Below are 20021 nucleotides of genomic sequence, written 5' to 3' on the forward strand. Positions count from 1 at the left end.
GGTGTCCCACTATAATATTGTTTAGAAATGTCCTGGGGCAAAAATATAAATGTCTCCTTCCCTAAAACATGGTAAAATTGACTTACACCTGATTGGCATATTTAATTTACTTATATGGCACTAGTAAAGCAGTATATCATATTATCAAGACCTGCAAATGAAACGCTTCTAGAGGGCCTGAAGCACTTATTGTGCCACCCACTTAAGTAGTTCCTTAAAATATGTGCCAGATCTTCCACATCTAGTAAATGCATTAAGGGAGAGAAAGCCTATCCTAAACTGGATATAGTGCTTCCTATCCATTGGAACCGTAATGTTTTCTAAATAATGTTCTAAAGCACTAGCTGATTAAAAATTCTGAAATTTGCCGGATAGCAGACCACTGGAAGTGGCGTTGAACTCATTCTGGGCTACCCACTTCCAATAACAAGACCTCACTAGTTCTTTAGAGGGTAAAGATTCACTTGTGGTGCAGTCCTAGGCCTCCTGTAATCCCAGAGAAGTCAACAGCTTCTTCACATTGCAAATACATGCTATTTTACTGGCCTCCACAAGAGAAATTACTTCCTGAAGTGCATTGGCATAAGGCGACAACTCAGGGGTAGATCTAATTCTTCTCCAAAACAGTAGAGGATGCAGCCTAGCTCTGTCTTGAATAGAGTTTCTGCCCATGCTTAGCTTTAACGGATAGAGCGACCTAAAAAATGTATGCTTGGTTCTATTCAACTCCACAGAATTAGCAAAACCCCAGAGTTCAGCCCCATAAAGGGCTGTACCTCCGCTTTACTGTTGTAAACATGTAAGGCCGCTGCAGCTGGTTTGCTGATGGAGACACAATGTTCTTTCGGCACAGACTCTATGATTTCTCTGCATTTTATGGACATCTTTTCCACATGCGGTTTCCAAGACATTCTGGCTGAAAGTTTTACACCCAAATACTCAAATGTATCAACCCTTTTGAATGTAACCCCCCAAGAGTGGTCCTCCGCTAGATGACGTGTGAGGATTAATCGTCATATATTTGGTCTTTCAAGTATTTATCACTAGGCCACTCAAATGCTAAAGTCCTCAAACCAATTTAATAGTTGATGAAGACCAGCTGGGGTTATTGATACTAGTAGGGTATTGTCAGCAAAAAGGAGTGTCTGCATTTTTCTCTTAACTAGAGAGGGAGCATCTACAGAGTATAAAGAAAGAAATTGGACATTATTCAAATATAGTAATAACAGAGTTGGAGCAAGCATGCATCCTAAATGAATGCCTTTGTTTATGAGAATTGGCTCTATAAGCTCCTCTTGCTCACCCCAATGTGAATGTTTTGTTCTTATTTTTTCTTTTAAGCAGTGGTAACTTAATTGTTCTTTTAAATTATGTATATTTATTTTTGGATTAATAGTATTTTTATTAATCTATTATTTTAGTTTTAATAATTCATTTTATGCATATTAAAACATAATATATAGTGTGTTTTAATATTGTTAATTAGCATTAGTATTTTAATTTTATTATACTATTCAATTCTATTCCTCGAGACATATAAAGAGGGTAGCTACCTAGAATGGCCTCCCAGAACCAAACTAGCAATCAGGTCCTCTAACCTCATTGACCATTATTTGAAAAGAGTAGTTTTTTAACCATTTTCTAAATTTTAGTTCTGACTCAGTTTGCTTAATTTGCTGTGGGAGAGCGTTCTAAAGCGTAGGAACAATGTAGGCAAAGGATCGATTCCCGGCTCTTGCTTTCCTTATTTTGGGGACTGTTAGCAGCTGCTGGTTAGTGGAATTCAGCAGTCTTGAAGGATTTAAGGGTATAAATAGTCCCTGGGTCAACTTGGGTCCTTTTTTGTACACCGTTCTAGGAGTAAGCCAGAACCCTGAAGTGAATTCTTTTTAATACTGGGAGACAGTTCAAGGTTACCATTGCTGCCGTTGGTGACTGATGTTTGGGTATTTTCAGCAGAATACGGGCTGCGGCATTTTGTATAAACTGTATACTTTTGATGACTGACTTGGGACTCCCAAGATATACGGAATTTCCATAGTCGGGTCAAGAGCTTATCATGCCTTGCACCACCACTTTGCATGCAGCAATAATCTGCATGCTTTATCCAGCAGCTATTTCAGTAGTCTTCTCAAGGTCCGGAGAAGGTTCAAAGCACGTGGCTGCCAATTTCTTGACTTGAGTTTCAATTGTAACCTTGTTGTCAAGCCAAATTCCTAGACTTTTTACCTGTTTAGGGGTTGGTTGACTGTCCGAAAGGATTGGCCAGTTCAACTCCATCCATCTGGTGGGGTTATTTCTCACTACCATCACCTCCATTTTATCTCTATTTAATTTTAGACTGCTTGCTGACATCCAGTCTACTACAAGCTTGAGGCAGGATGTTGAGGAGGATGGAAGTGATACGAAATCATATGTCTTTGTGATCTCTGCTAGTGGAAAGACATACAAATTGAACAGAGTCTGGCTTAACAAGGAGCCCTGAGGCAGTCCGTTCTTGAGGGTATAAATATCTGACTGCCTATCTTCTTTGCATACTTGAAAATTTCTACCTTGGAGGAAGGAGGTCAGCCATTTGAGTGCTGTTTTGGTATTTCCTACTTCCACTAGTCTTTCAATTAGTTTTGGTTTTGAGACAGCGTTGAAAGTGGCACTTTAATCGAGTAGTTGCAGAACAATCTTTGACCAAACTTGCCCTCAGTTCATCCGTGGCAGCTAAGAGGGAAGTTTATGCACTGCTGCCTGGTCTAAATACTCTTTCAGAAGGGTGGAAAACTCCATTTGACTCCAAGTAAAGGGATACATTTTTGTTCACAATTTTTTCCAGGATTTTGCTAGGTCCTGTCAAGACAGAAACTGGGCAATCATTTTCACATAGTGACAGATCTACAGGCGGCCTTTTCAGTAATGACCTGACTACACCATATTTCCATTATGAAGGAACTGCATCAGACTTAAGTGAATGGTTAAACATGTTAGTTAAAGTGGAGATAACTGGTATCCCACCTTTGAGCATAATATTTGGTGGGCGGGTGGTCCTGAGGGGAACCTGATTTAAGAGATGGCAGAATTTCCTGCGTATCTTCCGGTGTAATTTCTGGAAAAGTGCACAGCTTTCCATGCCCCTGCTCCAAGGGTGGACTCGCCTCTTCCTCTCCTCCCATTGTTCAGAGGATGTTATTGAGTTTCTCTAAGACGAACTAGCGAATAAGTTGCACCGTGCTTCTGAGAGAGGGGGGACAATTTATTATTTGTGGGTTTCATCAAATTGTTCACAAAGTTTCACAGTTCTTTAGATGCATTAGAAGCCTTTCTATTTTGGCAGCACAATAGTTAACTCTAGCTTCCCTGATGACATAGTGTTTTTTTTTTAACTGTCTTCTTATATTCATTTTTACTTGCGTTGTCGTAACTTTTCCTCCATAGCCTTTCTACATGTTTGGAGTTTTTTTAGTTCCTCGAGATCAGACGAGAACCGTGGCGCTCCCCCTCCAGGGCATGATGCTCTTTGTTGTCTTAAAAGCAACAGGAGATTTAGGGCATTCTGTATCAATGTCTCAGAACTGTTATATCTGTTAGCTATGTCTCCTGTCATTTCAGGAATGGAGCTGGTGAGCATATTTTCCCAAACTCCTAGGTCCAGTTTTGACCATTTCCACCGGATTTTGGGATTATAGCGTGCTACAGCTGGTTGGGTCGATCTGGCCAACTGAAAAGGTATTATTTTGTGATCTGACCATGTAACATCTATTGGGTCTCCTGTGATTTAATCAGGTATGTTTGAAAAAAAGTGGTAAAGTAGGTGACCTAGATTGTGGGTAGGGGCTTTGACTTGTTGTATTCATTGGCATACCTCTATGACCATTAACAAGTTGTTGGTGGTTTCACAATTAATGCTTTCAAAATGGATTAAGGTCCCCTAATACTTCAGGTTTATTTCATAATTTTGCTTATTTCCATATTATGTTTATTCATTTTTTTAACATTTAGTATTTCTAAATGTGATTTTTTCAAAGTTATCTTTTAACCCTTTTGCTGCCCCCCCCCCCCCCCAACACCCCTCCACCACCCCTCCTCCTCAGTGCTGAGCCCTTCTTTGGCTATTTGGGATAGTCTGCATTTAGGCTTCCATACTTTTTTGTCCACATAAGTTATCTGTGCCAAATGTGTGTCCTTTCTTTCCAACAATATGGGGATTCTAAAGGTACCCAGGGTTTGTGGATCCCCATGGAAGGGACTGAGAAAATATGCATAATAGCATAATATAGCAAAATTGCTCCAGATAAAATTGTCACAAACAGTTTGCTGTACTAAAGTCAACATCTTCCCAGCTTTCAGGAACATGCAAAGCTAAATCAAAAAATCATGTTATGTACCACAGTTTTAGCATTTTTTTTAAAAAGAGGTAGCCTATTTTCCCTATTTTTTGTGCTCTTAACCTACTTTCAGTTTGTCGTGAAACCAGTCTAAAACCATGGGGAATCCAGAAAAGCTATAGATTTCTCAAAAGTAGACAAAATGTTGAATTCAGCATGGGGTCATATGTGTAGATCTCTCAAGGTTTGAAATGGGCACAAGATATAGAGTTTAGGAGCAGAGGTTATTTCTACATCTCTGAATTTGTAGGTGCCACTACTAGTGTATGATTTGGAGGAGATATATCAAAATGTCATTTTCCACCCAAAACTGACCTTATTTTTCCAATGTGGGTAGCTCTAGATCTTGGACTCTAGCTCAGCCGGCACGCTGGGAAACCTAGCCCTGCAAACCTCCAACTTTGCCTGAAATCAAACATTTTCCCTACATTTCTGTGATAGAAACTTTCGGAGTCTGCAGGAATCCATAAAATACCTACCACCAGCATTGCCCCATCTGTGATGATAAAACTGCTGCAAAAGAACTGGGTCAAACCAAGGACAATCGGAACCCTTTAGTGGAGACTCCTATTGACCTCAGCTGGATCCGTTCCTGTCACTGGCACTTGGCCCAGCCACACAAGTGGGGCAAAGTTTTTAATGGCACAGATGGGGCAATGCAGGGTGGTAGGATTTTTGTGGATTCCTGTGGATTCCAGAAGTTTCTGTCATGGAAATATAGGGAAAATGCATGAACTCAGGCAAAGTTGGAGGTTTGCAGGGAATTGTGGGTGATAAAATGGTGTAGGGTGCATATGAAGAACGCCACCCTGGACTCCCACAGATGTCTAGTTTTCTAAAGTGTCTGGGTCTGGTAGGCTTTTCCAGATGGCAGCCCACCCAAGCCCAAGTGTGCAGCCGTTCACCATTGTAAGTGGGACGATATTGGAAGTTAGCCAAACTCTCCTAGCCCATATGTAAAATCAACACCCAAAAGACTCAAATGTCCTCTTACTTGCTAGTGGATGACATGCCTTAGTCCGCAGGGGGAGACGAAAGACTGTTGCCTCCTCCAGGTGAGAGGGGAATAACCATGCATATGGTGGTGGGCAACCCAACCCCTCTATTTAAAAAAAAAAAAGTCTCTGGTGTCTAGTGGGCTGTCTGCACCCCAGGGGTCGCATTGGGGGTAATTATCCCCATCTGACCAAAGGGGGGCAGAAGTACTTTGTCCCCATTTATTTGGGGTGGGGGCATGGCTATGCTTCCACCCCTCTTTTTTTAAAGAATCGTCCCTGGTGCATAGGGGGCTTTCTGCCTCCCCAGAGGGCAGCTCAGGGGTCATACCCACATCTGCCCCCAGGGGGGACAGAAAGATAGTTCTCATTTGTGTTTGGGAGATGGGGGCATTGGCATACCCATTTTGGGCAGCCCCCACCACTGCATACTAAAAAAAATATAATCCTGGTACCTAGTAGGCTCTCTGCCCCCATCTGCCCTCCCCTGGGGGGCAGAAGGACTGAATGTCCCCCCCAAAAAGTTGGGGGGCAGCAAAAGTCCTTGGCTAAGGGGCTACTTTCCCCTCCCTGGTGTCTAGTGGAGTGGATTCCTGTCTGGGATTACCCTCCTGCAGCAATACTCAAGCAGGGATCCACTAGGGAAGCACACTATTGGAAAGGGGAGATTCTCCCCTTTCCATTAGTACCCCTCCTGTTTGCCTCAGTGCTTGGGGGAGATAGCCCCACGAGCACTGAGGCAGTGGAACTGAAATGAGCCAGTTGGCTCATTTCACTTTTGTTTTCAGTGAAATTATGTCAGCGCGCCATGCGCCATGCACACTGATAGTCATTTCACTGAAAAGCCAAAAACAAAGCTCTTCCCCCGCTCCTGAGGCTGCTTTTGGCAGAAGGAAATAACTCTTAGGCCTGTAGCAGAGGGATTTCCTGTGCTGTGTGCGGCGATGGCTGCTAGTTGTCCAATGCACATAAGCACCGCGGCACTGGGCAGCTCCCAGCCATTCAACGCACAAACAGGTTAAAGTTAAAATGAAATTATCTTATCTATTTTATGACAATATTTTGGTGTTCTATATTTTTGTACTCAATATGTTCTCTTTTAGATCCAAAGTATGCAAGTCAATCGTTTTGGCATCAATATTTTTGGGTGAGGTTTTTAATTGCAACTTTTTTGTATCTAATTTATTGCCATAAAAATGTGACAAAACCTCTCCTACTTTGACATAATGCATACCATGTTGACATTTCTAACAATAATGGCAGCCCGCACCTGGCAGTGTCCCTGTTGCAGACTTATGTGGTTAAGATTCATAAAACTTCATTACTGGTGCATGAATATATGTAACTGATTCCCAATATCTTTCTTCTTGGCTAAATCCCTTTCAATGTACCAAATACTGGAGTGTACCCCAATGTACCAAGGAATCTAGAATCCTCTTAACCTCATATTCTTAATTGGAAATTATTACAGGAAAGAGGCTGCACCAGAATAGTATTGTTCCTCACCAGTTTTACTAGAGCTGCATTAAAGACTGGATGCATATTCATAGTTGGTGGTAAAGCCAGTTTCACAGCTGCATCATTTAATCTTTAGTAATATAAAATGTACCAGTAAAACAGGGTTGATGTTTTCATTATATAGTGGAGAAGTGGGGAAGTGGGGCACAATGGTTAGAGCAGCAGACCCTGATGCAGAGATCTGGCCCTGGACCAGGGTTCAATTCCCACCTCTGCAGGTCTTAGGCTCAATTCCCTTGGACCAGATAATTCTCACCTAGGTGCCTAATCTAATTAATGGGTCCCACTCTGTAACTCTGGGCAATAGCTTGCTTAATCTCCTCACAGCACGTGGATGCCTTACTTCACCCTGGGGCTGTCCAGGAGTGGGTGCCTCACAGGGAAAATCCAGGAGGGGTTCCACAGCGGTATGTGTACAGCACCTTGAGACCCTAACAGGTGAGTAGTGCGCTACACAAGTGCAAAGTTTACAGTTTTATTATATGTGCAAACACAAATACTTAGTAGAAAGCCAGACTAAAACCCATGCTGATAATTTGGAGCCCTATGATGATGTATAACTGCATATTTTGTGCAGTTATTTGGCTTTCAATAATGTTGTCCTAGTTTCTTCATTTAGATAGTAAATTAAACACAAACATCCCTCCATCAATGGCACAGATGTGACTACGTAATGTATAAGACAAATCAGAGAAGATGCCCTTGATGACAAAACATGGTCTATGACTCAATGAAGCAGAAACTGAATTATTACAATAGAATTTTGCTTACCATAGATGTACCCAAGCTTCCAGATCTTGATCTACTGGTTTGGTTTAGCCATTAGATTGTAGATAGTATGCAGAAGAAAGTCACATTTCTAATTGTACGGTTTTACAAAATCTTGTCCAAAACACTGAGCTAAATTGGGATCCTCAATCACAAATGATTACTGAGGACATTCCATGGAAGTGCATCATTTTATTTTATTTTTTAGAAATAACTGAATAGTTTCTGCTGCTGTAAGATTGCATTTGATACATATAAAATGTGCCATCCTTGTAAGTCCACCACAGTGAGTCCATTGTCAGCAGGTAGTTTAACTATGAAACCAGTACAGTATACGACAGAGGTGGCGTATTGAGAAGTGGGTGATAATAACCTGTTTACTTATGTCACTCTTTGCCCTGGTACAAGGGTCATAAGTACATACATATTGCTGCATTTCCTTTCTTAACCCTTACCAGCTGAAATGTCTTTTTATTAGTTACTCAGTCTTAGTGACAACAAAACAAACAACAAAAAAGAGTTTCATGGGATTCATGAAGACTATATTGTGGTCTCACAGCAGTCAAAACATTAATGAATCTCTTTGTACCACAGTAGACCATCTCAAAGACATTTTAAGGCATGGGCAATTTCCCAGGGCCTCCACCTTCCAAGGAGTCCCTTAAGAAAGTGAACTTTCTTTATATTTGACTTTTGTTTCTCTACCTAGTGCCATTTTAAGAATTGTTGGGGTTCCAGGTAAGACCCAGTTCACCTGTTATTTTGGTCTTATTAAAATGTAACATCTAATTTAGTATTGTTTGGCATTGTGCAGACTTGAATTAGCAGGAAATTGGAAATAAAAAGTCACATTTGGTCCCTACAGGAGCCCCCAAAATAGGTATTGCCTGTTGCCCCTTAAACTCCTTAAGATGACACTGGACCATCTTAGAATTTTCCATTTTTATCTATATCTATCTATTGCTCTCCTATATTAATTTCAATGCTTTGATCTCAATCTTTAGAATTTACTCAAATTATTCTTGCACCTGGAGCTATTGGCACAGAAGATTGTACCTTCACCGGTGAATCAGGAATTTGATATCTTGATAGTGTGGCTGCTTCCCATTTTGATGTTGTGGTCTAAAAATAATGGCAAACTTATACTTGGCAAAAAATAAAGACCATCTCAATTGTCGTGCTGTTAAAATTGATAAGATCTGAGGAATGTAAGATTTTGCTCATCCGCATCCATCATGACTAACGATGATGCCCCTAAAAGACAATTCCTCCATTCCTCAAAGGCTGATTTGATAGCTAAGATCTTGTTGCCTTAAATTTTATAGTTTACATCTGCTGATTTTAATATTTTGGAATAACAGGTCACAAGATGTAACTGGCCTGTCTCTGGATGCCGTTGGAACAGAACTACTCCCCAGGTAACATATGAAGCATTTGCTTCTATATAGTAAAGTTTTTGGGGGATCTGGATAATGCAGTATTGATGCTGTTGTGAACCGGTTCTGTGCCTTGGACGAGGTCACCTCGTCCAAGGCACCAGTTCCCGTGTGCCTTGGACGAGGTCACCTCGTCCAAGGCACAGGAACTGGGGGGAGCGCAAGCGCTCCCCCCCTGTGCTCCCCACCCACCCCCTCAAGGCAGGGATGGAAGGGGAAGCCCTTCCCCTTCCACCCCTGACCCCTCCACCCACCCCCCATGTGACGTCAGCGCGCGCTGATTTGTCACAGGGCCTCCCCCATCGCGCTGGAAGCTCAGCTTCCAGCGCGATCGAATGCTTTGCATTTCTCTTTCGATCACGAGGGGGAGGCACGGAGAGGCTTCAAAGGGAAGGAAATGTATTTCCTTCCCTTTGAAGTCTCTCCAAGCGTTTCAAAAGCCGGATTGCTTGCAATCCGGCTTTTGAAACGCCCACTAGACACCAGGGATGATTTTTTTTTTTTTAAATAGACATAAGCGAGCGACCCCTTGGGCAAGGGTCGCACCCAATGGGGGGCATTTTTTAGGAAGGCCTTTTCTGCCTCCCCAGGGGGCGCAGAAACCTCTAGGGCACCAGGGATCATTTTTTTTTTTTTTTTTTTTTTTTTTAGGTGGGGAGCGACCCCTTAGGCCAGGGTCGCTCCCCTAGGGGGCAAATTATATTTAGGCCATTTAGATTGGCCTATTTTGATGAGGTCAATCTGTCCCCAAGGGGGGCAGAAACCACTAGACACCAGGGAGTTTTTTTTGTTTTCGTGAATTTCACGCAAGGGGAGCGACCCCTTAGGCAAGGGTCGCTCCCCTGGGGGGGGGGGGAATTATTTTAGGCCATTTCTACCCCCCTGGGGGGTAGATCAGCCTATTTTGATTAGGCAGAAACCACTAGGCACCGGGGATTTTTTGTTTTTTTTTGTTTTACAGATGGGGAGCGACCCCTTGGACAAGGGTCGCACCCCTGGAGGGGAAAATTGTATTTAGGCCATTTCTGCCCCCCTTGCAGATTGGTGTAGCAAAAAATGGGCGACCACTAGGCACCGGGGATTTTTTTGGGGGCGCCAATGTCACGCAGGGGGAGCGACCCCGAAGGCAAGGGTCGCTCCGGGGGGGGGGGGGTGTTGGGGGACAAATTTATTTTAGGCCATTTCTGATCGGCCCATTGTTATTAGGCCGATCTACCCCCGGGGGCAGAAACCTCTAGGCGCCAGGTCACATTTTTTGTTTGTGTTTTTTTTTTGTTTGTTTTTTAGAGATGGGGAGCGACCCATTAGGCATGGGTCGCTCCCCTGGGGGGCAAATTGTATTTAGACCATTTCTGCCCCCCTTGGGGGCAGATTGGCGGATTTTAGGTCAATCTGCCCCGAAACCACTAGGCACGGGGGAATTTTCTTTGCCGCCAATCACGCGCGGGGAAGCGATCCCGTAGGCAAGGGGGGGTTTGGGGGACAAATTTATTTTAGGCCATTTCTGCCGCCCCTGGGGCCGGCTGAGCTAGAGACCAAAATCCACAGGTAGGCACTTTGCAAAAAACACCTCTGTTTTCTGTGAAAAAATGTGATGTGTCCACGTTGTGTTTTGGGCCATTTCCTTTCGTGGGGGCTAGGCCTACCCACACAAGTGAGGTACCATTTTTATCGAGAGACTTAGGGGAACGCTGGATGGAAGGAAATTTGTGGCTCCTCTCAGATTCCAGAACTTTCTGTCACCGAAATGAGAGGAAAAAGTGTTTTTTTGGCCAAATTTTGATGTTTGCAAAGGATTCTGGGTAACAGAACCTGGTCAGAGCCCCGCAAGTCACCCCATCTTGGATTCCCCTGGGTTTCTAGTTTTCAAAATGCGCTGGTTTGCTAGGTTTCCCCAGTTGCCGGCTGAGCTAGAGGCCAAAATCCACAGGTAGGCACTGTTTTGTATGAAAAAATGTGATGTGTCCACGTTGCGTTTTGGGCCATTTCCTTTCGTGGGCGCTAGGCCTACCCACACAAGTGAGGTACCATTTTTATCGGGAGACTTGGGGGAATGCTGGGTGGAAGGAAATTTGTGTCTCCTCTCTGATTACAGAACTTTCTGTCACCAAAATGTGGTGAGGAAAATGTGTTTTTTTAGCCAAATTTTGAGGTTTGCAAAGGATTCTGGGTAACAGAACCTGGTCAGAGCCCCACAAGTCACCCCATCTTGGATTCCCCTAGGTCTCTAGTTTTAAAAAATGCACAGGTTTGGTAGGTTTCCCTAGGTGCCCGCTGAGCTAGAGGCCAAAATCTACAGGTAAGCACTTTGCAAAAAACACATCTGTTTTCTTTCAAAAAATGTGATTTGTCCACGTTGCGTTTTGGGGCATTTCCTGTCGCGGGCGCTAGGCCTACCCACACAAGTGAGGTATCATGTTTATCGGGAGACTTGGGGGAACGCTGGGTGGAAGGAAATTTGTGGCTCCTCTCAGATTCCAGAACTTTCTGTCACCAAATTGTGAGGAAATTTGTTTTTTTAGCCAAATTTTGAGGTTTGCAAAGGATTCTGGGTAACAGAACCTGGTCAGAGCCCCACAAGTCACCCCATCATGGATTCCCCTAGGTCTCTAGTTTTTAAAAATGCATAGGTTTGGTAGGTTTCCCCAGGTGCCGGCTGAGCTAGAGGCCAAAATCTACAGATAGGCACTTTGCAAAAAACACCTCTGTTTTCTTTAAAAAAATGTGATGTGTGCACGTTGCGTTTTGGGGCGTTTCCTGTCACGGGCGCTAGGCCTACCCACACAAGTGAGGTATCATTTTTATCGGGAGACTTGTGGGAACATAGATTAGCAAAACAAGTGTTATTGCCTCTTGTCTTTCTCTACATTTTTTCCTTCCAAATATAAGAGAGTGTGTTAAAAAGACATCTATTTGAGAAATGCCCTGTAATTCACATGCTAGTATGGTCACCCCGGAATTCAGAGATGTGCAAATAACCACTGCTCCTCAACACCTTATCTTTTGCCCATTTTGGAAATACAAAGGTTTTCTTGATAGCTATTTTTTCACTCTTTATATTTCAGCAAATGAATTGCTGTATACCCGGTATAGAATTAAAACGCACTGCAGGGTGCAGCTCATTTATTGGCTCTGGGTACCTAGGGTTCTTGATGAACCTACAAGCCCTATATATCCCCGCAACCAGAGGAGTCCAGCAGACGTAACGGTATATTGCTTTCGAACATCTGACATTGCAGGAAAAAAGTTACAGAGTAAAACGTAGAGAAAAATTGCTGTTTTTTTCACCTCAATTTCAATATTTTTCTTTTTCAGTTGTTATTTTCTGTAGGAAACCTTTGTAGGATCTACACAAATGACCCCTTGCTGAAGTCAGAATTTTGTCTACTTTTTGGAGATGTTTAGATTTCTGGGATCCAGCATTGGTTTCACGCCCATGTCTGTCACTGACTGGAAGGAGGTTGAAAGCACAAAAATTTTAAAAAATGGGGTATGTCCCAGTAAAATGCCATATTTGTGTTGCAAAATTGGGTTTTCTGATTCAAGTCTGCCTGTTCCTGAAAGCTGGGAAGCTGGTGATTTTCGCACCGCAAACCCTTTGTTGATGCCATTTTCAGGGAAAAAACCACAAGCCTTCTTCTGCAGCCACTTTTTTCCATTTTTTTGAAAAAAACAAAATTTTCACTGTATTTTGGCTAATTTCTTGGCATCCTTCAGGGGAACCCACAAAGTCTGGGTACCTCTAGAATCCCTAGGATGTTGGAAAAAAAGGACGCAGATTTGGCTTGGCTAGCTTATGTGGACAAAAAGTTATGAGGGCCTAAGCGCAAACTGCCCCAAATAGCCAAAAAAAGGCCTGGCACAGGAGGGGGAAAAGGCCTGGCAGCGAAGGGGTTAAAGGTTTGAAAAGCTTAATTTGCTTCTTCAGACAATTGTAACGGAATCCCTTTCTCTTACAGCCTGGTGCTTGGAGAATGCAGGAATAAATCAACTGTACAAATTAGCAAACAAGCACGGAATATCTCCCCCATTTTGAGGAGCTGGTCAATCCATGATAACATTTACTTTTTTGTTGTCATTTGTCAGAACTTGTAGAAAAAAAGATACAACCTAAATTTCCATGATGGTACAATGGAAAAAAAAGCGTTTCTGTTTGGCACACTTTTGGTTCTCTGTCAATTGTTGCAATACAAATTTAACATGATGCCTGTGGTCCTGTTCATAATCAGAAAACATAGGAGGTCATGATTGCAGGTGATCATAAAATATCAATGTATTCATGAAGGATCTTGTTAATTAAATATTGAGATGCTCAGCTGTGTTGCACAATCTGAATGGTGTAGCTTTGTATTCGTACAGCCTAAACTTAGTATGGTAAGGTGTGCTACATTAATTTCCTTCTCTTACACAGATCAGAAGGTACACAGCTCCCAGATCAATTGTGGTAAAAATATTGGCTTTTTGATCAAGGATGACCATAACTAAAGGTGAAAGGTAACGATTCTTGACTTTAATTTGAATCAAGACTCTATAATCCATGCATGCCAGTAACTCTCTCCCATTCTTGCACAGGAAGAAAAGAGGGGAACCAGCAGGTGAAAATGATAGATGAATAAATCTACTTGCAAGATATTCATCCTGTTATGTGGATAAATAATCAGTCTTTGGCTCTGTCAATGCATAGATTCAGCTGCATGGTATAGCTGTTTCTGATTACAAACTGATTTGACAATTGAAGGGGTGATGAGAAGGTAGGTTTTCCACTTTCTTTTTACTAAACACATCTACATTTTCATAATACACTGAAGCACCATGGTGAGTATAGGTAGTTGCGTTGGTTCAATATTAGCCTAAGAAGTTGAGGCTGGAGCCAAACATCTCAAGTGTAGCCTTCTCTTCATCACTCTTTTGAAGCTTTGCCCAGTGTTGAGATTGACACTGTGGAAAGGTCAATTGTACAGTGCTCCATTCCCAATTCATTACTAAAATAGGTGTGCTCAACCACGGAAGTTCCAAAGAAAATTGGAGGTGTGTGGTGTTTATCAAATCACAACTAACTCTTTCTTTATGAAATTGGAGCAGGTTATGATAACGTCTGCTGTGCAATGTCTGATGGGTCCTGACATAAGCCTAATTCTATCAACTGCTCTATGATATTCCATTTTTTTTAACGTAATGATTAGGTATCAATGAATGAATCAATGAAATTACCTGTGGAGCCTAAGTCAACAAAAGCAGATAAATGAGTATGCATCTTTTAAAACTCCGACAATTTTACATCTAATGTAAGGGTAACTGAACCTATGTGAATAGAATTTAATATTAACTTGTCAGCGGGTCAAAGTTAAAGAAGTGCTCCTCTGAGCCTTGTTGTTTTCTCTGAAATCTACCCTTTCCTCCCTTGGGACAACTATTGAAATATGGGTCAGACCCGCAATACAAACATAGATTCTTAGACCTAATATCTTCTTTTTTCTGAATGTGGATCAAAAGATGACCCATGCCAAATTTTGTACTTGTATTCATTTCACCTTCTCTCACTTCTAGTTCGACCAACTCGTGATACATCTGTAAGAACACATCTATTAATTCACTACAAAGGTATATTCCACACTTGAGCTAGCACATTGTAAATATCTTCACTATGTCCTTTATTAAAAAAGAAAAAGAGTATTTATATTTTCCTTGGGCCATCCTTTTAAAAAAAACAGGTATTGAAGATATACTAAATAACTCAACACATATTTTTTATTCAGTTTTCATTCCAGTAATTTTTAATCTGTGGACTGGGCTACCAACATCCTATCAAATATTCATTGAATTCTACATTAAAGTGCTCTGCGTCAATAATGAATGGCTGTTTAGAGAAACTACAGGTCATGACCAATGCATGGCTTCCCCAGTTAAATAAGACAACATAAATGCCATTTTGTACTAAGATGTAGCATGTGTAGAGGCCTAACACAAAAAATGCAAATAACATTTGGTTTGAAATGGCCCTAGTTTTTAGAGTCTCCCAAAAAATGTTCAGGTGCTGCCAGTGAAATTTGGGTCAGATACAGCACATGGAACTGTTGTGTCTGTATGAAAAACCTGAAGTGCGTTAGCTATAGGCATCGGTGAAACTTTAATTATGCTGGAGTAATCAGAGTAATTTCAGTAATTTTGTGTTGATATAGTTACACAAAATTGCTGAAAATCACATGATTACCTCAGCTCACCTAATTTAAAGTAATTTAGGGCAGAAATGCCTACAATAATAGCACAGGAACTGCTGACCGCTCCTGTTTGTATTTTGTTGTATTGAGCGCTATTTTCTTAATGCAAAAAATGTCCTCTGGTTCATTATGGATGTGAGGGTGCATTTTGTTCTAAGAAAATAGCACCAAATGCAGGGTTAAACTCCTCTTGTAATCATGCTATAATTCTGTGTAATTATGCCAAACAAATTACTCAAAGTACACCCGCTTCTAATTGGTGCTGAAGTAGCAGTTTCAAACTATATCACTGATGAATTGGGTAACCTTTCTTCCTCAACTGGTAGAGGATTCCTAGCAGCTTGTAATTGATTTAGTCAATCAAAAACACCTGAGAGCTGCTGACATAAAATCTGATTTTCTTTTCAAGCCTATACCTTTTTGTACAGCATTAATAGCCAACCCTATTTCATTCAAGCAGTAATCATCTGGATCCATGACACCATGGCAGAGAGTTCACATGGGCTTCCCAATCCGTCAGACCTATGGTTCCAATGTAGGGATGTCTGGACTTCATTGCTTCTCCATCTCATCCACCTTGTACTTTGAGGAGACTAAGGCCACTCCTGACAACACAAGGGGAAAGGAGAATTGGGAAAGACACATGCCACTATGTCGTGCCCTTTCTTGGACCTATTATGGATTTGTCTCATGCATTCAAGTCCTGAAAAAAATAAACAAACATTTACCATATTGTCTTCTGAGCTGAACTACCTCGCATTGTTTAAAATAATTTCTATGATATACTTTTTAGAGTTGGGTGGCATTCTGTGGCTACGTGTGCTGTAAATATAAATAGTTTATTTGCACATATATTTTCTACTGCTTGTCACTGGCCACCGAAGCTCCAAGGAAGAAAAGGGAACATGGGTGGTGCTTTTGCACAGCCAAGAGCCTCCATCTCTGTCAGAAGCTGTTCTCCCAGTACCTGCACTGACATAGACTGCTGTCAATGGTTACCCCAGGATTCCACTACCCTGCTGCTTTTCATCTGATAGGAGGGAAGGGGATTGTGGGGAGCTACATAAAACCTAAAGTTGTAGCTGATTAGTTGTTAATAACATAGACATTTCCACCTCGTTGTACCAGGTCACATCATAGACAGCTAAAGCTTCATTCTTTTTCTCAATGTAATGTTTCTTGATTTCCCTTGGTGGAAAGCACCTCGGTTACTGAGCTATATCCATATATAATTCTATTTGCTATGGTTTGTCTTATTATTCCAAAGCAGTGTCTAAAACAAAATCTCTATCTAGATTTACATTTTGTTATTCAAAAATGTTGCTCAAATCTGGCAACACCTATTTCTCTTAGTTTTCTAAAGATCACTGGATTTATCATGCAGTTACCTTGCAAATCCAGCACAAGTAGTTCCCCACGTGTGTACTCATAGCTCCAGTGGGAAAAGGACAGCAATGTCTCCTCCAACATGTTGCTTGGTGTGATCTCATCTCCATTGTTATTATTGTACTTTCGAAACTCCCCAGTCATGTACTTCTCGATGGTAAGCCACTGGTTGGCTGAATGGCAGTAAATTAAAAACACTTCCAGAAATCTAGAGGGAAAAATACTGAAAATCATATTTACAAAAACAACTAAAGTACAAAATGTCCGAGCACCTGACTTTAGCTAAAATTACGATAATGTTTCTCAGTGATGAAATATCAGTAAAAAGGAGTATTCTTTTTTTTGTGTTGAAATTCTTTATTAACATTGCAAGGTGGTAGAAAGCAAAAAGGGACCTAAGTCCCCGCATATGCAGAAAATGACTTAAAATATATCACCTAGGGTGCAAATTAAGCGGAATACAGCCAACAACACGTATATGCATTGTAAAAGGACACTAATAATAAAACATGGGTAGGAAATGCTGGGGGAAAAGAAGGAGCTTGGGGCAAGAAGAAAAGAAAAGGGGGAGGGGTAAAGGGGAGGTGGAAGGGGATGGCAGAAGTGCAGCGTAGGTGGCCTCATGGCGCAATGCCTGTAATGCATGTGTCGCTGAAAGGAGGCGCAGCTTAGGGGGGACTTCGTACCGTCTAACTAGTCCAGAAAGCCTTTACGGGTCGCCCTTCCTCGCACTAAAGGACAGAATATCCGGGGCCAGTTACACAGTACCATGTGCCATTTACGGGTAAAGATTACTGCCTTACGCGACAGCTGTGACTCATTAAGAATATAGTAGTGAAGAGGTCCGAGGAAGGAGAAAATAAAGGAAAATAAAGGACCCGGGTTGAAGTTCCCAAACAGAGGATATTTGCGAGGCCCTCTAAGGCCTACAGAGGGCACAATGCAGGGCAGCCCAACTTATGGAGAGAAGGACAAAATAAAAGAGAAAGAAGGGAGAAAGAAAAGGTAGAGGGGGAGTGAGGAGAGGAAGAGAAGAGGTAGGTAGACTTATATTCGGAGGGTAGCAGGAAGCCCAGGGAGGGTGAAAAGAAAGAAAGAGGGAAAAAAGAAAAAGGAGGTGGGGGATGGGGAGGAGGTGAAGCTAGGATAAGAATGTGTCACAAGTGTTATCGAGCTCCCTTGGGTGAGAGCCGGGTTGATTTCCGCCTCACGGGGGGGAGGTAGAAGGGGAGGGGGAGATTGAAATAGTAGGGGAGGGGAAAGGAAAGAAAGGGGGGGCATGTAAAGGACGAGGAGGGGCTTACGTATGAGAGCGGGAAGTGTGGGCAGGGGAGGGGGGTATCAGCTAGGACTTTGGATCTGAATGGGGACCAACAGAAGCAGAGGCGAGGAGCGGCATGGGGCAGGTGTAGGCGGTGACGGACATTTCACGACGGCGCCTTCTGCAAAGAAAGGGGGTCCACACCTGGTTAAATACAGCAGCCTGATCCTGTAGGTTGTAGGTGACTCTTTCATGTGTGGCTATGTGGGTCATTGCCACAAGCCATTCCTCTGGGGTTGGGGAGATTGCAGATCTCCAGTGGTGGAGGATGCAGATTTTAGCGGTGGCTAGCGCCATGTGCAACTGACGTCTATGCGGCCTGGGCAGGGCTGGGAGGGAGGCCATGTCATGCAATATGATAAGGGAGGGAGAGAGCGGTACCAGAAGCGGTATGGACTCAGCTAGAGCGAGGCCTACAGCTTTCCATAAAGGCTGAACCGGCAGGCAATCGATTAGGATATGGAGCAGATCGTAGTGTGGTTCTATGCAGTGCCAATACTTTGCATGCGGGAGGAGCGCTGTTCTATGTAATTTCGCCGGAGTCCAATACCGGTCATGGATTACCTTGAAGAGACAGAATTTTAGTCAAGCTTCTCGAGTACCCCTATCCAGGGCCTCCAGAATGTCCGTCCAGTCCTCTGTGTCAAAAGTCCGTTGCAGGCGTTCTTGCCATTTTAAACGTAGCATGTCCTGGAGAGGTTGTGAATAAAGGTGGCGTGTGATGACCCCGTAGAGGCCTGCCATAACACCTTTGTGTTTTCCCCAAGTTTTTAAGTAAGTTACCACAGGTGAGGTCTGGAGTCCCCAGCGGATCGTATCGGCACCCTGTTGTAAACAGTGTTTGAGTTGCAGATAACGCCATTCCTGCCGCGGGTGGAGGTTAAATTCCTCCTGTAGCTTAGTGAAAGATTTGGGCACTTAGTCCTCCAGCACCTGAGCAAGGTCAAGGATGCCAAATCTGCTCCACTGCGGCCAATTCAGCACTCCCTACCTATCCGTAGGCCATTGTTGTTCCATAAGGGGGCCTGGGCATGCAGGAGAGGATGCACCCCAAACAGGCGGTGAGCCCTGCGCCAGGCCGTGCGGGTCGCCTTTATGATCGGATTTGCTGCAGCTTAGGACGAGAGGCCGCTGCAACAGAGCCCACCAAGCCCCCCGTCATGGGAAAGCAAAGTCTTCTCTAAAGTCACCCACTGCGGTGGCTCCGATGATCCAGGCAGTGTGTGAGCCAGTTGTGACAGGTGTAGTGCTAACGCATAGTGTTCCACCAAAGGGAGTCCTGTTCCCCCATGGGAACGACACGCCATTAGCTTAGCGGATGCCAGACGTGGCCGCATAGAACCTCAGACAAAGGCTCTTATATGCGCATCAATTGACTGCAGGGTGGACAAAGGCACCTGCAAAGGTAGAAGGCCCAAAACATAAGTAAAGCGAGGGACCGTGACCATCCAAGTCGAGTTTCAGTCGCGTGACGAGGGGATCTAGGTTGTCTGCTACCATATGGGCCAATCCTTGATCGACTACCACTCCCAAATATCTAAGGTGCCTCAGCGTCCAACGAAAGGGAAGGCCTTGGAGCACAGCTTTCGTGGTCACTCGCAAGAGGGAGAGGGCCTCGCTCTTGTCCCAGTTTATGCCGTAACCAGAGAGGGGGGCAAACCCATCAATGATCTCCAGCAGGGTTGGTAGCGAATGCTCCAAGTCCGTCACTGTTAAAAGGACATTGTAGGTATATAAGTATATTTTAGACGTGCCGTTCGGTAGGGGGAGACCCTTTAGCGAGAGGGAAGAGCAAATGGCCGCTGCCAGTGGTTCCACTGCCAACAGGAACAAAAGGGGTCAGAGGGGACAGCCCTGACACGTCCCTCTGCGGATGGGGAAAGGGTTTGAGAGGAAACCTCCACAGTTAACCCGTGCCGTGGGGTGGTCATAGAGCAGTCATACCAGAGAAATAAACCGGTCCCCCAGACCAAACTTCGACAGGGACGTGAAGAGATAAGGCC

At 43.2% G+C, this 20021-nt stretch overlaps 1 protein-coding gene across 1 annotated transcript in view; it reads right to left on the reverse strand.

Moving 5' to 3' along the window:
- TRPM6 (transient receptor potential cation channel subfamily M member 6) overlaps positions 1–20021 on the reverse strand; it is a 1083502-nt gene that overhangs the window by 79081 nt on the left and 984400 nt on the right. The window contains exon 36 of the mRNA XM_069229129.1: positions 16700–16905. Within this exon, the coding sequence (XP_069085230.1) occupies positions 16700–16905 (206 nt within the window). The remainder of the gene's footprint in view (positions 1–16699; positions 16906–20021) is intronic.

This window comes from Pleurodeles waltl, chromosome 1_1 (assembly GCF_031143425.1).
Source record: "Pleurodeles waltl isolate 20211129_DDA chromosome 1_1, aPleWal1.hap1.20221129, whole genome shotgun sequence".
Lineage (NCBI taxonomy): Eukaryota > Metazoa > Chordata > Amphibia > Caudata > Salamandridae > Pleurodeles > Pleurodeles waltl.